Source organism: Poromitra crassiceps, assembly GCF_964638095.1.
Source record: "Poromitra crassiceps genome assembly, chromosome: 3".
Classification (NCBI taxonomy): domain Eukaryota; kingdom Metazoa; phylum Chordata; class Actinopteri; order Beryciformes; family Melamphaidae; genus Poromitra; species Poromitra crassiceps.
Window position 1 is genome coordinate 74,229,094 of NC_139625.1, and position 11,660 is coordinate 74,240,753.

The window sequence follows — 11,660 nt, forward strand, 5'->3', positions numbered from 1 at the left end:
GGGCATCCCCAGCAAATTGATGAATTGTTAAACTTTACCATTACACAAAATGACAATGTAGGAAAAACGCTATTTTCTCTACCTACAATACAGATAGTCAGTCATCATGGAATTCTGGACAAAATCACATCTGATAATAAAAATATTCTCACATCTGAGTCCAAGGGACAACATCTCATCCAATGGGGGCCTAATGTGGACTAAGTTAGGGGCCTTCTTGATATGAAAAAGGTTGAGAAGCACAATATGATCTTGTTCTATAGAGACATTGCGCCCAACACGGGAGAAAGCTCTTCATTCACTCTCTACACTTTAACACTACTTGGAATTTTATGTTTTGAATAGTAGTGTCTTTTAGATAAACTGTGTGCGCAATAGGCCAGCTATAGAATTAGCTGACCAAACTATTGTTGTTTTTCTATCCTACTTTGTATCGATTTTTACTATGTTTTTCTGTGATTTTCCCTGTATTGTAATGCATTTAATATGGTATTTTACTACTGCACTTTACTGTCTACTGTTTACAATTGCTTGTAACGTAATGTGTATTGTGTTTGGACCCCAGGAAGACTAGCGGTCGTTTCGGCGGCGGCTAATGGGGATCCTTTTTAAATAAATAAATAAATAAATTAAATAAATAAATAAATAAACTCCCACACACACCAACGTCATTTTCCTTGAATTAAACATACAGTAGCTAAAAGCTGTTGTGTGGTGGGCTGCGCAGACAACAAATGTAAAAAATCGCCAATTAAAGTTTTGTTTGTTTGTTTGTACTCCCGAGCAAAACAAGGAAGCCATTGAGAATTGGCGAGAAGAAAAATGTGGATTTAGCGGTCAGTAAAGTAAGTTGGAGTGTTCATGTTCCGTATATACGATCTTTGTGTGCCATACGCGACCATGCACGGCACGCGACATAGGAGAACGCCAGGATTGGGTGGCCGATTTCTGTTTCCCCCTGTTTTGGGCGTGGTTTTTGAATGATGACGCTCTCCGCAGTGTCTCTATGGTTGATTGTTGCTCAGTTAGATAGTTAGGCTCATTCTCTGTCAGGTCCTTTGAGACATGCATGCTATAAATAAACAAACTTCAAACCTGATCTTATTCAACATCAGATATCAACCGGTCAGTGCCATCCACTGCTGATATGATGGAGGTTTCTCCTGACCACAGCTACTGAAAAACAGTCTGGAAAACCTGCAATGGAATTTTGTTTTCTTTGCATGTTTCCTTTGCTCATTTAATTATTCAATCTTCTTTCATTCAAAGACCGACTGTATATCCCATAGTTACCCTGCCACTGAATAGATGTGGCATGTGTCTTTGAGATTTTGGTACAAACTGGGGGGGGGGTCGAAATACTGACCACTCCAAATTCCCATTTTGTAATGTGTAATCAGAGGGAATGTGTTTCAGAAGAGCTGCTAAACCTCAAGCCACATGTTGAAGAAAATCTTTCATTATGTAAACCAATTAAATATATAGAGTACGGCAGGAATGAGTCTGGAAAACATGGACGCTAGCACTTCCGGCTTGTATGTGTAAAAGTGAATGGTATTTTTGTAAGTGTATGGGATTTCAGTTAAATGCATGAAATTAGGGCTGCACGATTATGGTCAAAATGATAATCACGATTATTTTTGATCAATATTGAGATCACAATTATTTAACATGATTACTCTTCGACTTTGGGAACAACATGAATTTATTGAACTAAAAACAAACACAAACAAAAAAACACTGAATTTCTTTGAACTGTCATCTTCTACCAAGGAAGGTATAAACATAAACGGACAAACTCTCCGGCTCTCTGTTCTCGATTCGAGCTGAAACTACATGCACCACAGCGTGTTTGGGCTTTGGAGGAGGGGCGGAGCACACCACTGAGGAAAGAGCAACAAATTACATATTCAGAGTCAACATTGCTGAACGGAATGCAGCAGATTTGATCTCGATTTGATCTCGAGCTTCGATTTTCTTGTTTTCATGATTGCGGGGAGCCAAAATATTTTTTTCAATTGTGAAATCTGGGGTTAACAAAAGTTTATGAAACAAGGAAGTTTGCATTCAGCAAGATAATCTTCACAAACGAGGATTTTATGACTTCTGAAACATTTTCTGAAAATCGTGGGTGGGGAGGAATGCATTTACGTTTCAAAAGTCATAAAAGTGGTCCTCGTTTGTGAAGATTATCTTGCTGAACACAACTTTGCTGTTTCATAAACTTTTGTGTTAACCACAGAACTTATTTCATGCATTTAAAGGAAGGCTTTCCCGTGGGGAATATGAATATATATTAAATCTCACACCCCTAAGGAGTTGGAATCCGTTGAAATTTTTAGAATTGGTTGTTCAGAGCCTGAGCAATCAACCAAAATCCACTCTGTGTGGGGGGGGGCTGGTGGAGGGGAGAGGCGGGAGCGGGGAGCAGAAATCCTACACTTCCCACAATGCACTGGGCTCGTGGCCTTCTATTCCATGCCCACCCCTCAGGCATTTGGCTGATATCAAACTCCAGTAGGTGGCGGTAATGTACATATATGTTTGCCAACCGCCATAAAACTCAAAGAAGAAGAAGAAGAAGGCTTCGACATAAAACAATAGTACAAGAAGAAGAATTTTTTTTTTTTTTTTTGGCTCCAAATTGCACCAAATTTAACCCGAAGTATATATGTCGGGAGATGTCTTCACACACAAAGTTTCATGCAGTTTAAGGCATTTTCCTAGGAGTTATGAGCATCTGATGTAACTATTTCATGTAAAAAAGGGTACATTGCTCAGCGTTGATTTCGTAACTTCAATGCACCTTCTACTAGATGTAAAATTTGACGAGCTTTCCAATGGCGCCAGTCCCGTGTCTGTAGCTGCTTCCGTTCCCGAGATATGGTTCTTTGCAAGGAGCTAGGGGAGCTAACATTAGCTAGCCTAGGCTATGCTGTGAAAAAAGATGGCTGCCTTTTGTTTTTCTTCAGGAGCTGTGAAGGGGCGTGGAGGACCTCTAGAGGCGGAACCATGGCGGCAAACCCCCACAACACTTGTAGTTTACAGCTGCTCTCTTCCGCAGGGCTGGACTTGACGCTCTGACGTAAAACGCGTCAGAGCGGCCACAAAATATGTGAGAGATGAGGGAGATCAGCCAGGAGGGTTGAGTGAGGGGAGGTGAAGGCTGCAATATCTAATCCAACTACTGACATTGTAATGACACAAATATGGTTGAAAATCAGGAAAGCTGGCCTTTAACCAAAATTCCCATACAAAAATTCCACTGCATCTTATTTCAGGGATGCAAACTCATGGAGAGTGAAAAAGGTGACAGATAGCAGGGCAGACACAAAACCACTCACAAATCCTATTTTGGGATGAAAAAGGTGACTGTCACCTAAAGGTGACTAGTTTGCATCCCTGTTATTTTTTCATCCTCAAACTGTATTTTTCCAAGTGCTGAAAAACAGTACCTATCTACATCTATATTGCAATTCATAACTCAAGAATCATAGTATGATATTTTTTGCCATATCATGTTGTCCTATCTTCTGGTTGGGAAGAGCACCACTGTCCAACTCACCGGTAAAGTGTGCAGTCCTCCAGCTGCTGCTTTAGCCATCTGCTCTGCCAGAGTGAGGTCCGATAATCTCTTCAGGTAGTCTTTGACCGCCTGCTCGTCTGGATAGGGCGAGCTCTTGACCCCTGCCGCAGCACCGCCACTGCCGCCCCCCGTGGACTGAGTGGAGGGGTCAGAGTCCGAGACAGGCAGCGCCCCGTTAGCCAGGGCAAACTCCCCTTGCCCCAGCGCCGGGGGGTGGGAGCACTCATAGGAGGGATCGCTACTATCAGGGGCTGGAGTCAGGGTGGAGGTGTATGTAGGTAGGATAGGCTCTGATGGGGAGGTCCTGAGCCCCTGTGCGGAGGCCGGCGCCTCTAGCCTGCCCTCCCCCTCGGCCAGCTCCACGCCGAGAGGGCAGTAGTGGCTGTCCGAGATGATGACATGGTCCTCTTTGTCGGTCATGGTGTACAGCAGCTGGTTACACTGTCCGCATTTGTCCGGAGGGGGCCGCTGGGCGTCCTGCGGCCCCAGGCAGCGCACCAGGGCCAGGCTATGCTCCGCGCCACATGCCACCTGGAGCACGTACCTGCCGGCCAGGTGCTCCACTTTCTGCGGCTTCCACACGGGGTAGACGCTGGAGCTTAGGCCCAGCTGGCAGCCGCTGCCCCAGGCCCACACCTCGTGCTGGGTGGACAGGGCCAGGGTGTGGCGCCCCCCACAGGCCAGCTCTAGGACCGGGACCGTCTTGGGCGGGCTGGCGTCGGAGTCCACCAGGGCCACAGGCGTGGGGTTGGGCACGGTGCTGAGGCCCGCCAGGCCGCACTGCCCCGCGCCGTTCTCCCCCCACATGTGCACACCACCATCTTCCGTCACCGCCCCACTGTGGAAGCTCCCGGCCGCCACGGAGAGCACGCGCTGCCCACTGAGCGCGCTCTCCAGCACGGGTTTCGCCGGGTCCGCCACCTGGCTCTGCTTCCAGGGCAACTCCCCGAAGCTGTACACCTGTCCACCTGACAGGGGGTCACAACGAAACAAACATCAAGGAGGATTATACATACACACAAAGCAGAAGTACACACATCTCCACACAACAGATTTTTACCTCCATGTGGAACAGATGCTCTGCAGGTGTAATGACAGTAGGGTTTAACCAACATTTTTTAAACATAGCAAGGCAGACACGCTACTTTTAGATTTGCCAGTAGCAAATATTTTGTTCCAACATTTAAAGGAACACTCCACCGATTTTCAACCAGCTTTGTATATTACAAAATCAGTAGTACGGTATATGAGAAAACTATAAACGGTTTTGCAGACATCCATTTAATTTGACACTAATTGGGAGTTAAATGATGTAATTTGTGCATGAATGACATCACTGGTCCACAACTTAACTCAAATCAACTCTCAATAAAGCCCCTTTTAAAACTGGCCAAAAATCCCACTAATATCCACAAATTAGTGGCATTTTCTTCAGTCTAAAAGTTTCCAAGCTGGGCCGTTTAGCCGATAGAGTGACTGTGACCCTGTGTTTTTACACGTCAGCTCTGCATGTCACAGCAATATCAATCTGGCGGTGGTCCAACACGTGATTTTCCGACCTTGCTTCTCGTCCTCCTGAGTTGCCGCCCCTTTTCCAGCGTGAGTCAGTAGAGATTCAGTGATTCCCACAGGCTGATTCTTAACAGTTAATTTTACATTGATGGAACATGGCGAGAGAAAAAAAAATGTCTCTCGTCATGCACGAGTGCAATGCACCCCACACAGCCCAGCCAGCCCCAGGCGCGTGATTTCTAACCCCACATAAGATAGGCAATAACCACGCCCTGTGCCCGCCTACGCAGCAGTCAAGCGCCGGGATTGGCCGCTCACGTGAGCCAATGGGACGGTGATTACTTGACAAGCTCCTGGTGCGTGACAAGCAGACTGACAAGGCTTCAGCCTGCATGCAGCTCAGCGTGCCGCTACAACATGATTTCGGTAAAAGGGTAAATTAACAATGTTTTAACTGAGACTATTTCCTCACTATTTACCTCTCCCCAGAGATGGATGCTGTGACCTGTCCATTCCAGAGACACTGGTCTATTCCATTCCCATTCCCAACAGTTTTATCTAGGTTTTATGATGCATGTTTGCATATAATTTATTTTAATTATAGCTTTATTGGTTGTGGTGTGTTCAACTTTTTATCTATGGTTTTATTGCATGTTTTGTATAGGCTATTGGTGTTTTACTTTATTGCTATTTATTATTTATTATTGATTTTATTGGTTGTGGTGTGTACAACTTTATCTATGGTTTTATATTGTTTTATATGATTATTTTTGTAGTTTTTTTGTTGGGACTGGAAGAGGGATTCCCAGCTGGACTTGGGAAAAATGTAGAAGAAAAAACTGGACTGTATTTTATTATTGTATTTGATTTTTTAGATAAAAAGTCTGCCTGTTGAAGATTGGGACTAAAGCACCTGGGTTTATTCATCTTTTAAAATAAAGATGTTTAAAAAACTATTGCTTGTTACATTTATACAGTGCTATACCTTTTCTCTGGGTAAGAATTGAGCTTGACATTAACGATATGATACATTATATTATGAGGAAATTAACGATATGATACATATTATATGAGCTGTGAACACAACACCGTTTATACTATACCTTTTCTCTGGGTAAGAATTGAGCTTGAAATTAACGATATGATACATTATATTATATGAGGAAATGAACGATACGTGAACGTGAACACATGCATGTTTTTGTAGATTGTGTACATTGTGTAGATTACAATTATTATGCGACCATAATTCATTTCAATGTCCGCTCTCAATGTCCGCTGAAATCGCTGTCCGTTCTCAAGAGTTATTCAGTTGGTTCATGAAATCGCTGGGCTGCGTGCCCTCCAGTGTTTGTGGTGTGGGAGATTGCAGCTGTCAAAAGAAGAACACAAGACTTGCTCCTGGCCAATCCCGGCGCTTGACTGCTGCGTAGGCGGGCACAGGGCGTGGTTATTGCCTATCTTATGTGGGGTTAGAAATCACGCGCCCCAGGCGCATAGACTGCATCAAGTCAGCCAGAATGTAAGTAGGTCGTCCGCTTTAGCTCTTTCAAAATAAAGCCATCTTTGTAACGTTCAAATTTTGAGTACGGTAATGCTTTACAGCTTCACTATTATGCAATCTTAACATCAAAACGAGTATTTTGATACAATGTTTGCTGCTTTCTTTTGTTGAGACACCTTTTTCTCCTCCAACGTGCATCAGTGTAGCTATTTACTTGTTTAAATCACATTAGTTTGAAATTTTTACCCGGAAGTTTCCATTTTGTTTTGGCTGGTGGACAGCTGCATCTGGACAGCCGTGAGAGAAGAAGGGAAAAGGGAGGGGGAAGAGACAGCCTGCAGCAATGGAGAAACGCAGGTTGAGAGAGTGCGATATAAAGGTTTAAAAGGTGATGCTGCTGCTGCTACCCCCTGCTGCTTTCCTGGGTTAACAAAAACACGTGTACTAGTGGGACTTTTGATGTAAAAAAGGTATAACTGTCAAACTAAATGAATGCCTGCAAAACTGTTTACAGTTTTCTGATATACTACTGATTTTGTAATGATACAAAGCTGGTTGAAAATCAGCAGTGTTCCTTTTACTCATTCCCTGCCATTGATGCGTTTTCACGTCAACCCGTCTTTTCACCGCCAGGCGATAGATGGCGCTCTTGTCCACCTTATGAAGTGCTACTATACTCGTATAGTCGCCTGCAAGCCAGAGTTATGGCTCCACAAAACCAGCAAGTGTTCTCCACAACAATCTCCCTTCATGGAGGAAGCTCATAAAACACCTCCAGCCTGGTGCCTCAAAGCGGTGCAACAAACAGCTTCCCCCGGAGCTCCACGCGCTGTCACACAGGCTCGTGAAAGTCACTCAACGCTGAAGACTTTCTTTCACCAGAAGCTGGGAAACGGTTAACGCACACCAATCACTTCTCCTGTCAGTTAGATTAGTAATCCGCTTTGTGAACCCTACATTACAGTGTAAATTTCCGCCGTCAAATATGCCCCCAGACCTCCAGACATGGAGCACCAGGAAGCACCCGCCCCATGGGCAAGATGAGATTGTAACGCGCCCCATCCGCTCTCTATTGCGGGGTGAATCGCTCCTTCGCCCCGCTCACAAAATGGCATTTTTCTCAGCTTCCTGGTGAGAGACGGTGAGAAACCCCCCCCCCCCCCAATGAAAGTAGAGGCTTTGTTCTGTCTTTTGAGATATTCAGTGTTTACATCATAGAAGAACATATTCTGCGGGTCCCGGAACATCACTGAAAATGGTCAGAATCCCTGGCGGGGAATGAGTTAAGATCTTTACATTTGACCAGGTTCATGGCAAAAACTATTGCAAAAGAATTTAGTGTAGCCTTGTTCCCCAGAATTGTATTTTTTGGACGGAAATTCTATTCCAAGTTTAAAACAGCATTTATACTGTATAATAGGACACTAAAACTCACCAGTGAAGATACTGTAACAACAACAACAACACAGAATATTCCTGCATAGTTGTTTGAAATCTAAACCAAGTGTCAGATTAGAATAAATTTAGGTTGAAGGCTTCCCTTAGACAACCAGCACAACATTGATCAATAATCAATCAGTCAAACAAACAATAAATATACAATCTGGGAACCCAGAGTCTATTTCAGCACGTAAATAGACTCTGGGACAGCCGTACTTTTTTTTTAGGCTACCTATACAGTGCAAATCTTCCGCCCGGGACTTCCGCCTCCGCGCAGTGCCACTCTGTTGTTGTACCGGCGAATATAAGAGTTCCGGTCCTGAACGCTCGTGAATATATACGAATTTTGATGTTTAGCATTCAAAATAAAAGCGACACAATCTATGTTTTTAAAAGGCACCGCTGCACGGAAGTGGAAGTCCCGGGTGGAAGATCTGCGCTGTAAAGGAAGCCTAAAAAAAAAAGTACGGCTGTCCCAGAGTCTATTTATGTGCCGAAATAGACTTTGGGTTCTCAGATTGATAAATATATTGTATAATCAAACAAGCTACACTCCATCATATTTAAAACAAACTAACTCACAGCAACTGATCCAGCCTGTATGCTACCTCCACCTGTGACTCTACAATGAGTATCTGAGGTGGGGATGAATATGTGAGCTATGTGTCTTACCCTCCACCAGCAGAACTCCATGCCGGATGCCCAGCGCTGCCTGCAGGATGGGCCGGGACAGGAGCAGCCTCTCTGGGGTGAGGCTGTAGGAGTAGCCCTTCCAGGAGTGGAGCAGGCCTCGCTCCCCACTGCTGTCATCCCCAGAGCTGGGAAAGAGCATCACAAAAAGTAAGGTTACAGTTAGGGGTGGGCGATAAATCGATAGCAATATACATCGGTGATAGACAATTCATCAATACAATAAGAAAATAGTTCAATATATATCGATATGTCCCTTGATGATGGAGCGTGCTACGAGTGACACTCATTACAGCCAATCAAACAGACAAATCATAAAGTTCCCAACCGAGCATATACATACACAGCTGCAACACTCAGTTTGTGTGTTTTTAATTGTGTTAACATTAAAATGATTGATGACCTGTGTGCCTTGATAAATAAGCTAGTTCAAAATAAAGAGGTTAAATTTAACCTTTTTCCCGTGGTCTTTATAGGTAATTAAAAAAGATCAATAATTATCGATGTCGACTGATATGAAATATTTTATATTGATAATTTTTTGGCTATATTGCCCAATGCCCAGCACTAGTTACAGTAGACTGATATTTCACTGATATTGGGTTTTATGATATATATTGGATATCGGCCAATCAGTGATGTCGTCCACAGCTGATACGATGGAGGTCTGAAAAACCAGCAATTACGTTGTATCTTCTTTTCTTGTTTTATTTGTTTAGTTGTATAGGTACAGTATTGTATAGTTGTGGTGGTTCATCCTGCTCCAAAGAGCTGCAAAACTTGTTTTGTGTCCCATGATGCTCTAAATGACTGTTGATTTTATGTAATGTCGTGAACCACCTGTCTTACTGGATGAGCCACATACAGCTGGCAAATCACCAAAGTCTCACATCGACTTGTACTATTTGACAAGACAACTAGGGTTTGAATAGAGAGGGAGATTATACCAGGAATTCACAAGAATTTGGTCGGAGCCAGGGTGTCAACTTCCCCCCGAAACAGTACATCCAACAGCAGATGTTTTGTTAGAGAATGCAGAAGTGAGCACAAGTCTATCCTGAAGCAGTGTCATATGGCGATCACATCTAATAATCAGCATGCTGAAAGAAACAGAATAATCCTCTTTAAAGCTGCAACACATGGAACCATCAGCTAGGCACTACTTTAATGTATGCTAGGGATGGGCATTTCTAGCAAAAACACTATTCGAAATTCGCTGGCCAAAGTCGACTTTTAATCGAAATTCGAAAAAAAAAAAAAAAATGTAAAAAAAAAAAAAAAAAAAAATTTTTTTTTTGTGAGTGAAATGTTGCATTGTCTCCCCTGATTCTAACTATAGTCGAATCGCTTGGTTTGAGCAAGTAAAACAATTTTTATAAGCATTTTAAGCAAGGTTTATGGAAAAATGAATGGCGGATGAAATCCCATGAAGAGGGAGAGGTTGCTTATAAAAATTGTTTTACTTGCTCAAACCAAGCGATTCGACTATACTTAGAATCAGGGGAGACAATGCAACATTTCACTCACCAAAAAAAAAAAAAAAAAAAAAATTCAATAAACGAATTTCGACTTTCAATAATAAAAGTCGACCTTAATAATAACAACGATTATTCGAAAATTCGAAATTCGATGCCCATCCCTAATGTATGCCTGAACTGTGATGGTATTTATGATGGCTACTATAGAGCGTAAAAAAGGTAAACCCAGACTGGATTTATTTCAGACGTTTCGGTCTCACGACCTTCTTCAGAATGAAGAAGGAAGAAGAAGAAGAATTCTGAAGAAGGTCGTGAGACCGAAACGTCTGAAATAAATCCAGTCTGGGAGACATCTTTAAGCAGTGTGCACCTGTGCGGACGCTACCTTTTTTACCTGTGATTGTTGCTTATTAGTCCTGCACCTGCTGTTTTGAGTGGATGTGCGCACTCTACTTTTTATCTGTACTATAGAGGGTATGCACGTGACATCACAGAGGCAGAAGTCAGTGCAGGGTCACGCCCACTGAGTGGCAGCAACATTCAGTTTGAATGCAGTAATCAGCCTAGATGACACCTGCTGTTTCAAACAACAGGGAGGAACCTGCCGAATGTTTTGCCCATATTCTGTAGAGGGTATGCACCGATGTCACTTTCCCACTGGAACACGCCCCCTCAATCGGGACTGAGTGGCAAAACCTATGGGCAAAACATTCAGCGGGTTCCTCTCTGTTGTTTGGAGCAGCAGGTGTCATTTATCTAGGCTGATTACTGCATTCAAACTGAATGTTGCTGCCACTCGGTGGGCGTGACCCCGCAGTGACTTCTGCCTCTGTGATGTCACGTGCATAGACACTCATTCCGAAACCACGCCCAAAACGGGGGGAAAACAAAAACTCCCACCCAATCTTGGCGTTCTCCTATGTCATGCAATTAGGCCCCGTGACTCGTCAGTCTAGTAGTAGCCACCAAGTAGCCAAGTACAACAACGCGCCAAAGTATTATTTCCGGTGTATCTTGCCCATTCTATGGCCAGACGAGTTCTAATATAGTCATGTCACTGTGTTTTGGGGTCATTAATAAACGAGATTGATTGTTATTTTTCTATAGTTTTTTTTGGGTGCTGCTATTTTACATTGAACTCAACAGAGAGGTTTGCGTTTTCCCCCTAAAAGGGGGCGGGAACATGTGGCGCCTACAAAATGACGTATTAAAGTGACGTCGGTGCATACCCTATATAAATAGATGATTTGGATTGCTGCTATTTGACTGCCACGTATGATTTGTATTATTGTTGTTTGTTTATTTCATGTGCTTTAATGTGTCTATGTTATGTGGTGTACCATAAATTGCCTTTTTGGAGGACATCAAGTAAAGTTATAAGCCTGTTACCTCTTCCTCTGGGCTTCCATCAGTGGGACTTCTCCATCACCGTGTCACTCGGATGATGCTG

At 43.3% G+C, this 11,660-nt stretch overlaps 1 protein-coding gene across 1 annotated transcript in view; it reads right to left on the reverse strand.

Moving 5' to 3' along the window:
• als2b (alsin Rho guanine nucleotide exchange factor ALS2 b) overlaps positions 1-11,660 on the reverse strand; it is a 64,358-nt gene extending 52,698 nt beyond the window's left edge. The window contains exons 1-3 of the mRNA XM_083634411.1: positions 11,600-11,660; positions 8,715-8,860; positions 3,566-4,554 (exon numbers count right to left, since the gene is read on the reverse strand). Coding sequence (XP_083490537.1) covers positions 3,566-4,554; positions 8,715-8,860; positions 11,600-11,619 — 1,155 coding nt within the window. The 5' untranslated portion in view covers positions 11,620-11,660. The remainder of the gene's footprint in view (positions 1-3,565; positions 4,555-8,714; positions 8,861-11,599) is intronic.